The sequence below is a fragment of the Sceloporus occidentalis genome, unplaced genomic scaffold (assembly GCF_023333645.1).
Source record: "Sceloporus occidentalis isolate IW3139 unplaced genomic scaffold, rSceOcc1.0.p SCAF_224, whole genome shotgun sequence".
NCBI lineage: Eukaryota > Metazoa > Chordata > Lepidosauria > Squamata > Phrynosomatidae > Sceloporus > Sceloporus occidentalis.
Window position 1 is genome coordinate 270,339 of NW_028317204.1, and position 20,578 is coordinate 290,916.

Below are 20,578 nucleotides of genomic sequence, written 5' to 3' on the forward strand. Positions count from 1 at the left end.
CTCTTCATTAGTAAATGATTATTTTTATGGGGTCTTTTTTCATTTGATGAATAATCAATAAATATTAAATACAATTAAGCTATTCGATTATTGGGGCTCTACATATTCCCCTCTCCGAAGTTTAAAGTGATCTGTGGGTTCAATGTTTTGATATGAATGGTGCATCCCGTCCCCTTCCATTTATGCCACGTGTTCCTTTATATATTGCAAGCTTGTCGAACCACATGAAGAAGCAATTTTGCACGGAAGGGCTTTATTCACTAAATTTGTTTTATTGAGTTTTTTTAGACGGCCACAAAACGCTCAAGTAATGCCACCAACATTTCCATTGATACGGCTTTTGATTACGTTTGTCTTTCTTATTTTTATTCAGAACTGGACGTGACCGTAGTCCACGGCCTGGAGGACGTGTCTGTGTTTGCCGGTGAGGATGTGGAGTTCAGATGCCAAGTGTCCCATGCGGATGCCAAGGACGTCGAATGGAAACTGCAGGGAATTACTCTAGAGACCAACGAAATGAATGAGATTTCAGTGGAGAAAGAGAAGGTCCATCTCCTGAAGCTGAAAGGAGTGACTTTGGAGGACTCCGGAACGGTCATCTTTAGGGTTGGGCCATATACATCGACAGCCGAGCTCGTAGTCAAAGGTAACAATGTAACAATATAAGAATACAGGGGGGGGACGCAACCCGAATCAGAAAGCTGTGAAAGGGCAACAAAGGGAACTTTAAAGACGTTGGGTATACTGGGCAGTGTATCTACAATCCTACCCTGCTTGGAGGAGATGTTCCTCATGAGGATTTCCACCACTTTGTTCTATGTATAAGCAGGGCTGGCATTGATAGTCGTAGCCATTCTACGTCTTTACCAATCTATTGGGTCTTACAAAGGCCGTTTAGAGAACAAACACAACATTTAACAAACTGAGGTTCTGGTATCCACTCAATAAGTAGATCACACCTAATGAATAATCCTGAATTGCACTCTGGACACAGTTACTGCACAATGATGATCGTGTCCAACATGAAGACATTTACATGAAGAAAACGATGGGTCTAGACAGATGCCGTAGTGTATCCGCATGGTGGGTTATCTAGATCTTGTCTCGGAGCTCTTCCTCTGTAATCTAAGACTTTAACCTCCTGGCGTTTCAGCTCCACTGCCGGTGTTTACCAAAGAGCTGAAGGACACAGAGGTGGAAGAAGATGCTGGGGTTGTTTTGCAGTGCGAGGTCTCCCAGCCTGCTGTCCACGTGGTTTGGAGAAAAGGCACAGAACAGATCTCGCCGAGTGCGAAGTATGACATCCGGGACTTCGGAACTGTCCACACATTGCAGATTTCCAGCTTAAAACCAGAAGATTCTGGAGTTTATACCTGTGACATCGGAAATCAACAAACCAAAGCAAAAGTATCCGTTTCAGGTGTGGACCTCACAATAATTCTATATTAGCCATTTAAATAGGGTATATTTAGACATTCGGAGCATAAATTAAGCCTAATACTGATACAGTCTTGATCTCATGGGTACACAAAACCCATGTATGTTCAATATTGATACACACTACCATTCAGAAGGTTGGGGTCACTGGGAAATGTCCTTGTTTTTGAAAGAAAAGCAAATTTTATTATTAAAATAACATGAAATGGATCAGAAATCCAGCGCAGACGGGGTTAATGTTGTAAATGACTTTTGTAGCTGGAAACAACTGATGTTTAATGGAATCTCTTCATAGGCGCACAGAGGCCCTTTATCACTCCCATCACTCCTGTGTTCCAACAGCCCTTTATCACTCCCATCACTCCTGTGCTCCAATGGCCCTTTATCACTCCCATCACTCCTGTGTTCCAACAGCCCTTTATCACTCCCATCACTCCTGCGTTCCAACGGCCCTTTATCACTCCCATCACTCCTGCGCTCCAATGGCCCTTTATCACTCCCATCACTCCTGTGTTCCAACAGCCCTTTATCACTCCCATCACTCCTGCGTTCCAACGGCCCTTTATCACTCCCATCACTCCTGCGCTCCAATGGCCCTTTATCACTCCCATCACTCCTGCGTTCCAATGGCCCTTTATCACTCCCATCACTCCTGGGTTCCAATGGCACGCTGTGTTCGCTGATCCAAGTTTAAGTTTAAAAGGCTAATTGATGGTTAGAAAACCCTTTTGTAATTATGTTACGGCCAGAAATTTCCCTGCTTTCCATGAAAACAGCTCAGTGACCCCAAACTTTAGTGTAATTAACTTAATGCAATGTAATAAATTATTTTCATGATATTGTTCCTGTAAAATATTCACCCATCCCTCTCAGTCTAACCTTCCCCCTGTTGGGTTCTATGCAGCGATACCGGTACTTTTTGACCAAGAGCTCCAGAACCAGACTTGTGAGGAAGGCTCCGCGGTCGTCGTTCGAGCCCAGCTTTCGAAGCCCAACGCTCCCGTGCAATGGACGAAGGGCACGGTGCCCCTGCAAGCCGGCGACAAATACGAAATAAAACAAAAGGGGAAGACTGTGGAGTTAATTATCCACGGCGCTGAGCCGCAAGATTCCGGGGATTATACCTGTGATACAGGAGACCAGAAGACCACTGCGGCCGTGAGTGTTACAGGTGAGACCGGCAGAATCCCCCCACATCCATTTGCCCTTTTTCCTGCCCTGCTGGCCTGAACACATCCACCTGCACGTGATATACTTACCTCCAGTCAGCTCCGCTCGCTGCTCATATTCCATACACATGTGGAAAGCCCCCCCATTAATTTCAGCCACTGATCTTAGAATCATGGAGGAGGGTGGCTGCTGCTTCAGCAGGGCTGCAACCTCTGTGCCGGGTGAGTGCCGTGTGTAAGGAAGGATTACTCAGAGTACCTTAATATGCATTCTTCTTTAGATGGGGTGCCGGAGACATTAAACTGTTCCACTGTTATGTGGAAGGCACAAATCAGCACTCACCTCGATTCAAAACCCGGTTCTGTTACTTTGCTGTCGTCCACTCGATGAGAATTATAACCGACAGAGATGGGCGAAAGGTTATATCTGTCTGTAGAAGTGTTCGTGAATAGTTTGTTACTTTTCATGTCCGCTTATTAATGTCAACGACATAAAAAAACCTCTAATTCCCGAAATGTTGTAAATGTCACGGCATGAATACTTGGCCATCGAAACACTGGCCGCAAAGATGGAGCATGGGGGGGGGGGGTTTATGCCCGTCGGTAGCAGCTGTCACTTTACTGATAAAAATGGTCATTTTTCAGCGCTGCCGGTGCAGATAGCAAAACCGCTGCAGAACCAGGAGGGTGAAGAGAACAGATCAGTCATCCTCCATGCGGAGATCTCTAAACCCGATGCCCCAGTTACGTGGAAGAAAGCTGGGTCAACGCTCAAGCCAGGGGCCAAGTATGAGATGAGGCAAACGGGGCATGTGGTGGAACTCCATATACACAAACTCCAGCAGTCCGACGCCGGAGAATACACCTGCGACACTGGGGACCGCTCATCAACCGCAGCCGTCTCTGTCAAAGGTACGCAGATCGTAATGGTCAATGTATTCGCTTGATTATATCAGAATTTAACAAAATATTTATCTTTACTATGAATGTTCTGGAATTTTTGTTGCTAAGAACTTTAAAAAAATGTTAACACATTATACAAAGGGTATTTAAGCTATAATTATTCAATAAAATCTATCATATTTGAAGCTAACTGACCAGATTAATTGAATGACCAAGTTCTGGATTTTCCGGCAGGCTGTTGGGCAAAATAAAACGGTTTGTGTGGTCCATGACCTTCTGGCGCACTTGCCAATCCTCCACTATATAGCAGGAGTTTGGAAATCTTTATAAACAGAGAAATAATTGAATGATGTTTTCTTTCCCTTACAGAACCTGAACCATTCATTGTTGACCAATTGGAGAACATTATAGTAGAGGAAGGAGAAGACGCCATCTTCAAATGTAAGGTGTCCAAGGACAATGCGAAAGATGTTCAGTGGTATCTGGCTGGCGTTCCCCTGCAGAATAATGAGATGAACGAGATATCTGTCCATAAGGGCAAGATTCACACTTTGACTTTAAGGAAGGTGTCCCTGGAAGACAAGGGCCTCGTCAGCTTTAGGGTTGGACAGAACACCACTGTTGGAGAGCTTACTGTAAAAGGTAAGGTGATATACTTAGGAAAGAGTTAAACGAGACAAGAACGAGACCCACCACAAAATGAATGGATAGGAAGCTAAAAGCTCAGAATCTTAAATTCCGTGGGCTCATTCACTCCCTCCCTCTCATATCCTCATTCACTCTCTTTCTCACACTCTTTGAATGTCTCCCTACCTCCCCCCACCGACAGCTTCCATGTTTTGCAGCTCCACTTCTTCTCTAGGATCTTCTTCACCATCTTCTGTCTTCTTTCTTCTTCCGCATCTCCAAAGACATGGCGTCCTGGTGAACTTCCGGGAAATGACACAGCTTCCTGTGACATCCTCTGCCCTGATTGGAAGATCGGGGGAGAGCGTGTGCCCGGAAGCTCCACTATTTTGCCCGAAGATTTCCTCCCATGAGCTTCCAGAAAAAAGGTGGAGCTCCTGGTCACATCCTCTTTTCCCATTGGAGGATCGGGGGAGAGGTTGTGCCCGGAAGCGCCTCCAATTTTGCCTTTAGTGAAATTCCCCCAAAATGGTGGAGCTTCTGGTGACATCCTCTGCCCAATTGGCGCAGAAGATAGGGAGACATTCAGAGAGCGTGAGAGAGAGTAAGTGAGAGTGTGAGAGAGAGTGAATGTGGGCGGCTGACAACAAATGTTGCTTTCCAATTTAAAAAGCCCCCTAAACGAATGTCTCGTACAAAGCAAATTAGCGAGTGTATCAAATGTATAATTGCCATGTGAAATATTACATGATTAAAATAATTTTGTAATAATCTTTCCTAAGATTCCCTAGCTTTCTGCAGTATTTAGTACTTTAGTAGCCACAAAGCCATCAGGTTAGCCGGTTACAACTAAGTATAGCAAGTGAAATCCTGTGTGAATGGGGTGAAATAAAAAATGAGAACATAGGTGGTGATCTCATAGTTACTGCCATAATAAATGGGTCTCTGGCCAGAGGAAAGTTCCATGAAAAATATCTTAATTCCTTTCAGTAATTTTATTAATCTATAGAGCAGAGATTTAATGCCCAAATAGATATTTCATAAATTAATGCATAACCTACAAATCATTGCTGTCGGAATTGTTTTTATTTATTTGATACATTCGAAATATATACTTTAACATATAGACAATATCCGAAAACACCGAGATGTTTTTGTGTTGTTAGCCTTGAGCATACGTTAGACTCCCATCTTTCGTTACATATCCATGCATTTATATGTAGAAATGTTCCCCGGGGGGGGGGGGGGGGTCCTATCCTTATGGAACTCTAATGATGCCGCCTTTGTTTCAGCCGTTACGCTGAGTTTCTCACAGCCCCTCAAGGCCGCTGATGTAGAGGAGAATGGAGTGGCCGTCTTGCAATGCCAACTGTCCAAACCCAATGTCCAAGTGGAGTGGAGGAAAGGATCGACCGCGATCCAACAAGGAGGGAGGTACGAAATCAGCATCCAGGGGACCGTCCACGAGCTGCGTATCGAGGGTGCTGCACCGGAAGACTCCGGAGAGTACAGCTGCAGCGCAGGGAGTGAAAAAACCTCAACAAACCTAAAAGTCAAAGGTCTGGAACATATTTTTTTTTTTAAATTAAACATATTGTATTCCACAAACAATTGGCAAGGGGTGTTTTTATTGTATCCCTAGGTTGCTTTTCTTTGTTGGCCATAGGCTGTGTCCTATCACCCACATGGACTCATTGTGCTCATTTACATAGAAGGGGCAGTTGGGTCTCTTAAGAAACATATTTAGTTTTCATTTAGTCTGGAACATATACAAAGGAATCCACAAATCTCAAAAAGGTCCACTGTGAGACGGGCTAAAGTTGGACCCAACCCAAGTCCAACCCAACCCTTCACAAATTCTCCCCGTAGAGTTTATTAACCAACTTTCGAGGAGAGGTCCACTTTCATCTCCGCTTATCCGCTTATTGTCGGAGACAAATTCAGATGGTTTTCACGCTGATCCGTAACTTTTGTTATTCATCAGCCCTCCCGGTGGTCTTCAAAAAGGAACTCGAGAACATTGAGCCGGAGGAGGGGCAGTCAGCGGTCTTACAGTGTGAGATGTCCAAGGCTGGTGCTCACGTAGAGTGGAGAAAAGGCGCGTTGGTCTTACAGCCCAACGAAAAGTATGAGATGAGGCAAACGGGCACCACGGCGGAGCTCCTCATTCATAACTTGGACCTCGAGGATTCTGGAACTTACACCTGCTGCACAGGAGACACGCGGACGAGCGCTTCGGTTTTCGTTCAAGGTAAAAGTATGCTGCTTGCAAACTTTTCTGAATCTTTTAAAACCCAATGCATGGTCAGGAGATTGTTGTCCCTTTAATAAAAATGGATTTATAAACAATGTAAAAAAAAAAAAATCCCGATTATAAAATCTAATTATTTCCTAAAAAATCAGTAACCAAAAAAATCGTCCATGAATTCTGTAATCATTTGCAGAAACAAAGCTTTTAAACTGAAATGTATTTTCAGTTAATATTTTTAGCTATTTATTTACTACTCATTTTATTAGGTTTATCATTATATATAAAAAAAAAAAAAAATAACAATGTCGGAGTTAAAAATATTTGACATTCCGGAATTCTGTTATATTGTAAAATATTCTTCATTATTTAGTACTTTCACTACAATATTTAACATGTGGATACACTATGCATTCTACTGGGGAGTTTATCACTTTTTATTCATAAAACAGGAACTATTAAGAAATATATAAGTTTTGATGTATTTATATGATTATTACTTAAGAAACTTGACTTACAGAACCAAGCGGCGCATGTCTAGCACAAAACTTATGAATTTAGGCTTCCAGAAAATTTCTAATGCATGCTAATAAATTAAGCTGTTATGTGGAAGCCTTTAATGCAGGGTTGTCCAAACTGCGGCCCTCCAGCTGCTGCAGGACTACATCTCCCATAATGCTCTTTCAGCTAAGGGGCTGGCTGAGGAGTATGGGAGCTGGAGGGCCGCAGTTTGGACACCCCTGCTTTAAAGCAAATTCAGGTTGTTTTGCCTTATTTTAAAGCGAATCAAATTAGAGAACAGATATCTATAATGTGTGGTATACAGAATAGATCCTTTTGGTTCAATAAAAATATAACTGTTTAGGATAAGGAATTACATACAAGCTCTTTGCACGCTGGCCACTTTGTAGAACTGGCTAATTCCATTGTGTCATAAAACCTATAAATGACCATAGTGTCAGTATTTCTATCCCCATTCAGCTGGTTACATTATTTACATGTAGATGAGTATTTGGTAGGTTAAAATTTGATACATTTTGGTGGAAGGATCATATAAGAAGCATCTGATCATTTTGCTGAAACCCCTGTGAGGTCCTGTTGACCTTGGTCGATATATATATCCGTATTAGTAAATGATGGGTTTTTGAGATCGCCCCTTGGTGCGTCTTGCTTCAAGATGAACACCCATAGAACTGGTAGGGCTAGTGGAAAAATGGGCCTGGCTCAAGCTCGAGGCCTGGCCTGTCTTCATGGGAGAAGCATGAGCCAGAACAGAGCCAACATGACATCCAACCACCCCCAGTAGGTGGACATTGTAGTGTCCACCAGTACGTCTTGGCAACTCTTTCTGCACCAAGGGTCTCACGTGGCCTGGTTGGTCTCTGTCTTTCCTTAGGCTTGCTCTTTTTCTCATTTAAGATGGTTCTTCCACCTTGAGGTCTTTATAGACACATGAATGGCTTGTACATTTATTGGGTTTAGGTAGCTCTGAACATGGCCTTGAAGAACCCTGCCATTGTTTTGGGGTATCGGCACCCTGGAACAAGTAAAGCAAGTGTTTCTAATTACAGTAAATTCCAGTTCACAATCATAATCTCCAGAATTCTAGATTAATATTTTTTTTTATAGTTGGCTCTAGTTGGACGAGGTTATTAAATGGCCGCTCGTAATGTGTGTAAGAAATATGGGTTGCTATTACTGTTGTTTAACGTTTGTTTTTAATCTTGGAACCTGTCACCAGAGAGTAATGTAGAGATAGTGTCGGGTTTAAGGAACGTGGACGTCTTTGCTGGGGAGACAGCCATGTTCTCCTGCAAGCTTTCCAGGCAGAACGTACGGAAAGTTCAGTGGTGGCTCGACGGTTCTCCCCTGCAGAACAGCTCGGTGAACGACATATCCGTGCACGACGGCAAAGTCCATACTTTAACCCTAAAAAACCTTGGGGCCAATGACTCTGGCGTTGTCACCTTCAAAGCTGGGTCCCTCATTTCTTCCGCTAAACTGTTAATCAAAGGTACTTGGAAATACTAACACCAGCATAACACAATTAAACAAAATCATGGATTATGCTAGTGTTCTCCCTTTCTGGAATTTCTGTGGCCCAAAATCATTGCATTGGGCATCAAACTATGAAAAAGGCATTATGGATCATACCAAATTCATCAATTTTCCTAAAATCAAATAACTATGTGACACTCGAGGGAATTAACTTTTATATGATATCATAGGAGAAAGCATGAAAGTCCTTGTCTAGAGAAACATAGAATCTACCCGCAGATCGGCCCCATCCGGTCCCCGTCTAGTCGCCCGTTTTTCCTGTTGTAAAGACTCAAACCTTAATCAGTTGTTGGTCTCGCCTTCCAGTTATCCTTCCCAAACCAGAGCTGGAGAGACTAAAGGGCCAGATCTGAGATGAAGGGCCAAGTGGGAAGCTATTTCTACAACCATCCCTTTCAAAGCAATCACTTTGTCCTAAGTTTGCCATGATTGACATGTCCCTTGGTGAGGGTAAATATTCCATAAACATTATTAAGTTTTACCCAATAAGAATACATTTCTTATATATGTAGTGACAGTCCGCTTAACGCTGATTTCAAGTCCATTAGATTAGTTCGAGTTATTTTTTTAGGAAAAATTGCCCCCTTCCATCAAAAACCCAAATTGTATTAATTCTGCCTTTTCTAAGATGAAAACTTTAACAATTTTATTGTATAGATCGAGTTGTGAATAAATCAAGCCACGTTTGGCTTCGGACTAGTGAAGGGAAAGCTCTAGTGGAAATGTTCTGTAACGATGTATCAGCTGCTAACCGTACTCACTTCTTTAATCGACACGTTTAAAGCACCAGATTCCACAAACCTGTAGGATATTATGTTACAATTTACAAAAAAAACACAAAACTGTTTTCAATTCAGTATTATTTATTTATTTATCAGTAATGAAAATTCTGTACCAATAAATTAAAATATATTTGGGCCAATCAGCTGACTCATTCCATGGGTTGCCATGGCAATTGCATATTTACCACTTTTGCCATAAAAACGCCCCCCAAACGGCTATGACTATTTCGCCTCTTCGGAGGCAACTGGCCAAAATAAAGACGTCTTCAGGACTTTTTCGCAAAACCTTCCAGAAATTTGTTATAATCACCTTAAAATGTAACTGCTTATCATAGAAACAACAAAATAGCCCTCAAACTATTTATACCGCTTATTTCTAATGATAAAAATATTACATTTTGATTGAAACATCAGGTTTTTTGGGGCATTATGCAAAAATGTTTAAAAAAACAACAAAAATTTAACAAAATTATTTGAGGAAAAGAAAAAAAAGAAAAAAATTCTTAATTGAATTTTAATATAGTCAAAACGGATGTGGAGTGAAAATGCCATGTTTTTTTCTGGTGCTTTAATAATTGGGTAGAACGTAGATGAGGCCAAAGGTTCCGTATTCACTAAGGGGTACGGGCTCTGGCTTCATCCGGGATCCCCAGAACGGGATGTGTGGGTCAGACACGCAAGTGGTTGTAACATATATGTTGGACAAATAACGCACGGTAGACTTTAATGCATCTAATGCTGGTTGCGCTAGAATTTATACAATGTTCTGGCGGGTCAGACCCATTCAGGCAGATCAGAACCTTGGTCTGGTGTTAGAGTCAGAAGGCATATACCTATCCCGCGCATGCTCAAAATCCCCCACCTATTCTGGGAGGCTGTTCCACTTATCTACCACCCTTTCACCACCCTTTCACCACACATCTACCACCCTTTCATTAAAGTAAAAAAAAAAAAAATCTATAATAAATGGAGTCCTTTGATTGGATTTTCAGCTAATCCGTACAAATTTTACCATCATTTAGGTTTAGTCCATATTTTAAACAGAATGCTGACAGGTATTCGCAGGACTTTAATTTTCATTCAGAAATTAAATTAATTGTCACTCACCCTCAATCGCTCTCTCACACTCTCTTTTTCTCTCTCTCTCTCTCATACTTTTTGTCCCTCTCTCTCTCACACAGTCTCTCTCAATGTCACCCTACCTTCTCCCTGTCTCCTTGTTCTCAGCTTCTTCTTCCTGTTTTCTGCATCTTTATTCGTTCTTCTTGTTTGTTTCATTGGGGCCCCTCTTTGTTTTCATACAAATTCACAAATACTTATAATTTAAACAAAAGTCGTAATTTAATTAATTTGTCTTAAAACGAGGAGGGGCCCGAATGACACAAAACGATGCAGAGAGCTCCAAATTCTTATTTTGTTGCTTTTTCCTTCTCAGGCTCTCTCATGCCCTCTCACACTCACTCACTCTCTCTCTCACCCCCTCACTCTCTCTCTCACCCTCACTCTCTCTCTCACACCCTCACTCTCTCTCTCACCCCCTCACTCTCTCTCTCACCCTCACTCTCTCTCTCACACCCTCACTCTCTCTCTCACCCCCTCACTCTCTCTCACACCCTCACTCTCTCTCTCACCCTCACTCTCTCTCTCTCTCTCTCTCACCCTCACTCTCTCTCACACTGTTACTCACTGTCTCTATCACACTCTTACTCTTTCACCCTCCATCTTAAACTTTCCCTTGTCCTCTCTCAAAATCTCCCTACCTTTCCCACCAAACGCTTCCGTGTCCCCGTCTACTCTTCTTCTTCTTTTGCCTCTTCTTGTTCTCCTGTCTTCATTCTTCGTCTGCTTCTCCCCCCGTACATGCTCCATTAAGTGCTCCATGGAGTGCTTCGTTCAAGGGGGCAGAGCCTCCACTCATACTCCCCCATTTAGAGGAACGGGGAGAGTCTGTCCATGTGGTGCGCGTCGTGCCCCCACCCTTCACAGAAGTGCTTCAAGAGGCCACAATAAGAAAGCAAATGGAGCAAAAAGAAACTAAACATTCGTCCGAATCGTTTTTGGCCCATTATATATATTTATATATATAATGTATGTATTTATAGGAATAATGGTTTTATCGCAGCAGTTCTGTGACTAAGAAGGCAAAATAAATTTTGATCCTTCCTAAATAAACGCTGCCAGTATTTCGATATTTTAATAATACAATTCTTATACATTTTGGATTAGGGGCCGCTGTAGGTTCACATTGTACAGTACCTTGAACAGCAGCCTTCATAAAATATTGTCCTGTAGGTCAAAAATAAAACGCATGTATTATTTATAATTAAAGAAATTATATTGACGAGTTTCACAAAGCTTAAAGCAAAAATATTACCACCATCTAGTCAATAATACTATTATTATTTCTAATTATACATGTTATAGAGGTATACAATATATTATTATTCATAATTATACATGTCATATCTATCTATAGAATTTCATTATACAATATATCAATATTATTATTATTTCTAATTCTAAATGTTTTAAATGTATCCAATATTATAAATGTCATTTCTATCTATCTATATATAACTTAATTATATATATATATATAGATAGATATTTTTATTATTAGTATTTTTACTATTATTATTAAAAAAAAAAAGGTAATATATAATATAGACAATATATCATTATTTATTTTATATATATATATATATATATATATAAATCATAAAACTATACAATATATTTTTTTATTATTATTATTGAATAAATCACAGAAACAACCACTTGCCATAATGTTATATTTTGTGTCTAATAAGTTACACTCATTGTTTGGCACGCAGACAGTTTTTTGGCAGCTGCCCAGCTAACACGGCTAATCCACGGCTTAACTCGTCCTCCATTCCTCACGCTTGCTGATTTTATAAACCGGTGGCTGACGCGCTTTTTACAAATATTTTAAAAAAGAAGCATTTGTCATGTTCATCGAGGCCATTTAATGCATGTCCCCTCTGACATGTTGGTTGACAGATCCAACCATTGAGGTGGTCAGTCCCATGAAGGACGTTGCCATCGATGAAGATGACACAGCAGAGTTCATCTGCCAGTACTCTAGGCCCGTGCACGCCACCTGGAAGAAAAACGATGTTGAGGTTCGTGCGGACGGAAAACGAGTCTTTATCGAGCAGGACTGGAATGTAGCCAAGTTGACAATTAAGCCGGCGGTGCCAGAAGACAGAGGCGTCTATGTGTGCGAAGCTGACGGCACTAGAGTTGTCGCTATGCTAGAAGTCGAAGGTGAGGTCTTCCTTCAAAACAGGAAGACTACCTCATAACCCCTACTTCTCTAATACCTCGTAAATACGCAATGTTTTCACCTAATAGTGATACTTGGGAAATCACGTGTGCGATTTTAAGGTAGATTGGGGGGGGGGGTGTAGAAGGACATCCAAATGAAACCAGAAATCAAACAGAAAAAGAACACAGATCACTAGCCGTGTACAAACGTATCTTCCGTCTCAATATGTAAGCGGCCATGTTTTGTTATAGGTATATCTGGGAAGTCTCCAGGTTTTGGCCGGAGACTCCAAGTGAAGCCCCGCTTCTCTGGTTCTTTGGGTCAAGGCAGTTAATCTACCCTCTTACCCCCGTACAAATTTAAGGAATTTGGGGCTAGCCCTGCCCATGTACATGATGAGCCTTCCCACATTTGTTAAAAGTCATGCCCCCCATGACATGCAACCCCCAAAAATGGAGAGCCGGAGTCCGGAAGTTCCCAGATATGATACAGATTAGCAGCAATAGCCTCTTCCCTTTGTATGAAGGACAAACGGAGGTCCTGCTGTCCTCAGCAGACAAGGTCTGTGGATTTTGGGTGATGATTTCTTTCACTATAAAGAACTCCAACTCCGACATAGCAGGACCTCCGGCTCTCCCAAATTCATCAAGCAGAAGCTCAGAGGAGAGTGTAGCTGCTAAGATATATAGGCAAGAACTCTCAGAAACATACAAAGTAACACCTTGAAATATTAACCCTTTTTAATATCTCATCATGGAGATTTTATGTAGTTAGCCATCAAATATGTTAATTTTCAGGTCTTCCGTGTCATTATTTAAAGATACATTTAATGGAGTCACCTGCATTCAAACAGGGATATTAACCATATAATGGGACCTAAAGCACCAACTGGGAGTCTTACATATAATCACAGCGGACAGAATAGGAAGGAGTCGGCTCCAGATTGTGTGACCCTGAGAATCATCCCCTTCAACCTGGGATTGGGGCAAAAACCCTGAGAGTTTAGATTTAGAGAGTTCTGAAAAAGAATAATTTCTAGGTTTTGTGTTAAAATATCATATATATATATATATATATATATATATATATATATATATATATATATCTGTACTTTAAATACTCACACATTTAACAAAATTTGAATATATATATATATATAGTAATTAAATATATGTATACAACATTGCAAAATATTATTATTATTATTATTATTAGTAATACTTTCTCAAAAGAGAGGTTATTAATCACACAGAACATTTGAATTTGTCTGACAATATAAAAAATATAATAATCTTTTATATGCATAAGTCACTAGTCATCAATTAAAAAAAACATTTTTATGAATTATGTGTGTTTTATGAATATTAACTGGCGTGTGTTGGTTAAAAGCCAGTAACTCGGCTTTGCGCATGTGTTTTAAAACCCCCACTGGTAACAGAAAGATCCAAACAGTCGCAAATGTGGTTATATGGATCGCTGTCCTTTCTTCCTAGCGTGATATAGCTTGATGACTTTTATAGAGAAAAGCAAATAACCTCTCATAAATTATTATTTCTTTGTGAAAATAAAAAATTCAGAATTTGATGCATAAAGTTGTGTTTTGTAAGGCGATTCACTAACTGGTATCACACGCATGCTGTGCCCTATAACGTGAATAATGCAGTACTGAAACAGTTAAAAAAAGAAAAAAAATGTTTTGTTTAAATATCAATGTTTTGATTATAGCATAAATTGATGTTTAATTATAGTCTAAAAAAGACATTTTAATTAAAGATTTCTCTGTTGCAAAAAAATATTTTATAGAGAAAAAACATCTCTAGTTCCACATTTTTTAAACAGCACTTATTTCATAATCATTTATGTCTAGTCAAAGTTTTTTTGTGTCTATGGCAATAGCCTATCGGTATCTGTTTTCGTGACACATGACAATTAAGCATTCCCTGAAAAGCGATGAATGATTGAAAATGCTACATGATTGCAAAATAAGTTTAGGAAGGACTCGGGCGGTAAATAGAGCGGTATTTTTAAGCAGCCAATCAGTGACAAGACATTTCGGATCATGGAGGAAGAAAGAAGATTTTTTTATTTTAACAATATTAATAATAGTAATAATTCCCCTTGAATGTTTCTTCTACATTCATTTAAAGACAATATTTATGCACAATTTATATTATTTATGTGCGCTAAAAATGCAAAATCTAGTATATCCAGTTCCGAAAAAGTAAATATTAATGATAAAATGGACCCTTTTGAAAACATACCTAAGGGAGTCCTGAATAAATTTCTTCAAATATATGACCCAGCAAGAACTGGAAAAACTACAAAATACACAATTTAGCGTCTGTACTGATCAAACTATAATTTATACAAAGTATGTGTTTTATCTATGATTTTTCCTTCGTACAGCATCTTTTAGTATGTAAAAACATAATTTATTCAAAACGGCACAGTTGATCATTTTTTAAATTAAATTAATTAATGACTGTGACCCAATAATTTGTTTTCCCAAAAAAAGAAAAAAATATATAGATTTTTTTTTAAAAACTGTGTTTCAGTCAATTAACATATTGTCTATTTATCCTTTACGGATAATACTTATTATGTCCCAATCAATTTGTATCTCAGATGAAGAGAAAATCAGGAACCAACAATCATTTTAATTAACAGAAAAAGCTTTTCGGGTGAAATAAAACCTATAATTTTCTAACGTAGTATTACAATAAGTACTATTTTTGTAGATATGCAACTTGCAGCCGGTTCTGGATGTTTTGTGTTTTTCAATATTAGAGTCAATTAAAAAGTAATTATTTTTTTTAGAACAGACAAATTGTTGGGCGTTTTACAAATTTTTCCTCCTTGAAACGTTTTCTGATAATTTCTGATAATTAATGTAAGTATTATGGTTAAAATGAGGCTATTGACCACCTTTATAGACTTCTTCATGTTTGTTCACCTTCAAACCCTCAACATTGCTGCAAACTCTCCCGCTTTACACGTACATCCCTCATTTAAGAGATAAATGTTCTAAAAGCTCTTGGAATGATCGTGTTTTGGTTGTACTTGGAGGGAATGGAATTTTGTCCTTACTGCGCTCTTGCAATCACAAAATATTTATTGTTTTCCCGTAAAAATTCCTATTTTTGTCCACCAATAGCTAAGAATAAAATCCTACAAGGGCTGGAGAACATAGACGCAGTGGAAGGAGGTGAAGCTCTGTTCGAATGTTACTTGGCCAAGGCGGAGAGTTGCGACTACAACTGGCTAGTTGACGATGAACCGGTCAAGACGTCGGAAAATGTTGAGATGGTCTTCTTTGAGAACGGCCGTAGACACCTTCTCTTACTCAAGAACCTCACTTCTGAAGATAGCTGCAGGGTGACCTTCATAACAGGCGATGTGGTTTCCTCAGCTTTCCTGACTGTTCGAGGTAAGGGCCGACGGTTCCTGTTCTACTAAATACAAGCTTTACTAGGTTTGATCATAAGGTGAGGTTTTGTTCCATCCGATAGACATTAACGAGGTGAGATCTTGTTATTTACTCATTAAACGTATCGGATGCTCGTTACATTCTGCCCTTGTAAATGTCCTTGTGGATTCTTTCATGGGACAGCAAAAAGTGACTAACAGTGGTTTGATTATGTGAAATGGGACCGGTTAAGAAAACGTCTCTACATTCTATATGTTTTCTGGTTTTCTCAAAACAAATGTACTAATACAACAGTATTCGTTATGGGTTTCATTGGATTCAACCGCTATGTGATGCTTCACTTTTTGAGTGAAGTGAGTACTTAATGTAAAGAAAGTTTACTTTACTGAGAGGGTGACAGATAAGTAGAACAGTCTCTCAGTAGAAGTGGTAGAGGTTAATTCAGTGAGGGATATGGCTTAGGCAAGGGAAAGGCATTTGGCTCCTGAATCTAACGTCCAGTTGGTCAGTGACCAACGATGGATTAAGGCTTGAGTCTTCACAGCAGGACAAACGGGCAGACAAGATGGGCCGAATGTGGCAGATCTGCCAGCAACTTCTATGTTTCTGTGTCAGATTTGTTGATCCATTGGTATCGACGTTCTCATTGGACATAGGGTGTAAACATACAGACATTTCATGTAAATGTCTCGAGTATTATGATATATGTTTTGACTTCAGGGTGGCGCCTGGAAATTTCGAAGCCTCCAGTAGACACAGAAGTTGTTGCTGGCGACAAAGCAATGTTTAGCTGCATGTTAAGCGAAGCCGTACCAGTAAACGAGGTAGCCTGGTATTTTAACGGTGTAACCATCCAACAAGATGAGCACTGGTCAATGCAGGTGGAAGGAAACCTGTACAAACTGATTCTTACAGATGCTCAGCCGCACCATTCTGGAGAAGTTGCCTTTGCTTCAAGAGATGTAATAGTATCAGCCAAACTCTCTGTCCTTGGTAAGTAAATCCATGGCTGCCTTTAAAGAGAAGCTCAGCTTTAAAAGTAACTTTTCCTTCTTTTGAAGAAGTATTAGTTATTGGAATTTTCAAAAACATTCTAAAAAACATTCATAACTCACATGTCCTCACCTGAAACAAACGTAGATTAGAAATCTGGCTGCTGATATTCTCATAGTTAAGGATAGTTCAGTTTATAATGATAGTTAATGATCTCATGACCCGGACTATCTCCAAATAGATTCTCCTGTCTGATAGGGATGGTAGAGCTTAATCTAAGAAATTAATTGCAAGACCAAGGACCGATTAAGACTTGAGACAAAACAGACAGACTCGATGAGACAAGTGTTTCTTATCTGTTGTCCAATTCCAGAGTTCTAAGATGGAAGGGAGAAAAAAAGCGTCAAATATACCAGCTGCTTTTTTCCAATTTAGTTTTTTGTGTGTTTTTTTTTTAATTATGAAAAGTTATTTTTAAAGTTTAGAGGATCTTTAACCAAAAGAAATCAGCATAGGTCACAAAACATTGGACATTGGTTATGGGATTAAGAAAAAAAAGCTTGAATCTACAACAATATTGATGGTTAGTCTTCCCTAAACAAAATGTTAAACCGTATCTACCAGGGTTACCGCTAGAACTCCATAGATTCTTATCTTAAAGCAAGTTCAAAATTGGGAAGGCCAATAGTTGACTATTTTGGTTACTTGGTGTTTTTTTTGGTGCTCTACTGTGTCTTATCCAGACTCTGTTGTGCCTTTAGCCCTCCCCGATCCTCCAGAAGAACCGGAGATTGTAAGTAAGACCCACCATTCGGTGACACTGTCCTGGTTCACTCCACTGAGTGACGGTGGCTCAACCATTGTAGGATACAATGTTGAAATGAAAACCTCTGATAGTGACTGGCAGCTGTGCAACCATGAAATGATTCAGAACATGGAATATGTAGTGGATAATTTGGCTCCTGGAGTGGCCTACAGATTCCGCATTTCCTCTGTAAATAAACTTGGAGTTGGTGAACCGGTTCATTTACCCCAGACGGTACAGCTAGGTGAGAACTTGGACCCCCAAGGCTGTCAAAAACCTGTGTAGCACAAATCGCTCGCATGGCTTATGTAGTGGGTCCAGACTGTGGCCAGATCGTCTGGAGAATTGCTATGGAGGCTGAAAGAGCATTCGGCTGCTGATGTTCTTTTTTTTTTTTATTTACCTTTGAGTTCTTTGTGCTGCTTTAATACGGCCGTGGCCTATGTGTTACTCCATGGTGCATTGTCCATGAGACCTCAATTGATGGACGCAAAAACAGGGTTGTGAGCGTTGTGTGGAATATTCCACTGCATGGCTTTAAGGCAGCATTTGCTTCCATTATTATTTGTCATAAATGGGTCTCCTGCTCTTTGTTTCCTTTGTAAACCTGAATTTCTGTCTCATGTGCCTCTAGACAGAGGGGTATTTTGTCTGGTTACTGCCCTGGGTCAAGCCCTGCCGCTACCCACCATTTACTTCTGTGGCACACGCCTTCTACGCTGAGCGCTGGGATATGATGTCATATCCCTCCGCACTGCATGGAGTCGAGTACATTCGCTGTGCCAACTAATGGACCTAGTCACCCAACGGCCAAAATATGCCACTGCCTCTAGAGATAATATTCCAGTAGTCCATGACCTCAGACAATTTATGGTCTAGGAAAAAAGGCAGCAGATTTTACAGAAATATTATTGTAATTCTGCTTTGTGTACGTGGGACAAAGGCCAAAATGTGAACGGGGTGGAACAATTCCACAAAGATTATCCAGCGTGGGGGACAGGTATGTGTGTGTCACCAAGCTTACTGGTGGCCAGTTGTAGAACATAAAGGCTTTAATGGTCGTGGCCTGTGGATCAGTGGTAAGATAGGAGTGAGATTTGTGGCCTTGGGCATGGCTGTCCGTCTGTCTGCTATGTCAGTCTGGTTGAGGATCAGTAATGGATCTCCATCATCCAATGCATGGTTTCACCGGCACTGGGAATCAAGGGAGGAGAATCAAGGACACATCTTTGTAGCCACCGGCATCGTGATGGAGCTGGTGTAAAATGGGCAACACTGTGCTCAGTCTGATACATAGGAAAATATTTTAAAAGGCGGCCATTCCCTGATCCCCACAAACACATGAGTAGACACTCGTTGTAGTCTATGTGTAGTGTTAATTGTAACATATATAATTGTTCTTTCAATTGTACTGAACTAGGAATTGTAGCCAATTGTGCATATGTGATATTTACACTTTTAGGACAAACAAGACCTCAAATTCTCAGTGTAATAATAATAATAATAAAAATAATGTGAGTAGCAGCAGAGTGCAAAAGGTCGAATAACAGGAACCTCTTTCTCCTCCCTTTTGAAGGCTTAATTGCACTTTAACCCCTTCACTATCCCGTAGGGCAGGGAATATGGGACAGGAAGCATAGGTGGGATCTATGACAAATCTTTTGCCCATTATTAAAATACCCCTAAAGACTAGACTTGCGAGTGAGTGTGAGTCAAGCATTGAATTATTCGGGTGGAAGTTGGCAATTATGAATGCATGAGTTGGGCTTGTGTCAGTTTTCAGGTTGGTTAAGCAAATTCGCCGTTTAGTGATTATCTCCCCATAACAGCTTGCATCTGATCTGCTTTCTGGCTGTGTGTAAAATAAATGTTCTTAAAAAAACACAAATCTAACATTTTCTCCCCCAAAACTGAAATTACCTTATTTTAATACCTCTCGCCTATCCAGGCATTTTGTGTATCACCTGGCAAATCCAGGTCCACTTTTGGCACATTTGCCCCCAAATTGCCCTTTAATTCGCAACGGTTTCCTCCAGATGAAGATTGGGGATTTATTTTTGCAGGACGTTTAGGTTCCCGTTTCGGTTGGGTTTCTCGAGAATTATTTTACGAATCATAAATAATCTTTGCAATCTGGAGATGAATAATCAGTGGTCGTTCTTCTGACGCTTTGGCCAAAGGCTTGCTTGTTTCCCGAAATAAGTTATCATAAACCTATTGAAATCCACTATAATCATTTTAAGGAAATTTTCCAAGAGCCCAATAGTACTCGGGAATAGATAACAGAAAGCTGAAATGGGATTGGCTAACTATTCTAAAATATGACCCACAGAATGAAGTTGAAACTTCGACTTCCATAGAACTTTTGGAAAGTATTAACCGGTAGAACTTTCGTAGGGAGTTTGTCTTCCGTAAACATGGATATCTCAGTTGGCTTAAGAAAGAAAAGTGCATCATTAATCACAGTAGGAATTATTTCCCTATAAATAATTAAATCGATATATGTGTGATTATTTTTTTAATTACTACAGAAAAACAGGTCGCCGTACGGCAAGAGCTAATAAACAAAACAGCCCGTGTCGGGGAAAGCGTTCGCCTTGAGTGTGAGCTGTCAAAGGAAAGCAATGACGTCACATGGATGAAAGAGAAAGAGCCGCTGCAACCAGGAGAGAAATACAGCTTTGTTTCCGAAGGGAAAAGGCAAGCGCTTGTTATCCAGAATCTGACGGCGGCTGACCAAGGCACGTACACATGCCTGACCTCATCCGGTTCGCAAACAACCGCCAGTCTGTCCTTGGAAAGTAAGTTCAGTGCTCACATTTGGGGTAAAAATTACTTGT

At 40.3% G+C, this 20,578-nt stretch overlaps 1 protein-coding gene across 1 annotated transcript in view; it reads left to right on the forward strand.

Annotated features, from left to right (window-relative positions):
* The window catches only part of LOC149276799 (obscurin-like), a 163,136-nt gene that overhangs the window by 58,812 nt on the left and 83,746 nt on the right, over positions 1-20,578 (forward strand). The window contains 14 exon segments of the mRNA XM_089503251.1: positions 374-646; positions 1,154-1,420; positions 2,342-2,608; positions 3,252-3,518; positions 3,879-4,151; positions 5,429-5,695; positions 6,121-6,387; positions 8,126-8,398; positions 12,246-12,512; positions 15,668-15,940; positions 16,661-16,933; positions 17,695-17,982; positions 19,441-19,443; positions 20,270-20,539. Coding sequence (XP_089359377.1) covers positions 374-646; positions 1,154-1,420; positions 2,342-2,608; positions 3,252-3,518; positions 3,879-4,151; positions 5,429-5,695; positions 6,121-6,387; positions 8,126-8,398; positions 12,246-12,512; positions 15,668-15,940; positions 16,661-16,933; positions 17,695-17,982; positions 19,441-19,443; positions 20,270-20,539 — 3,528 coding nt within the window.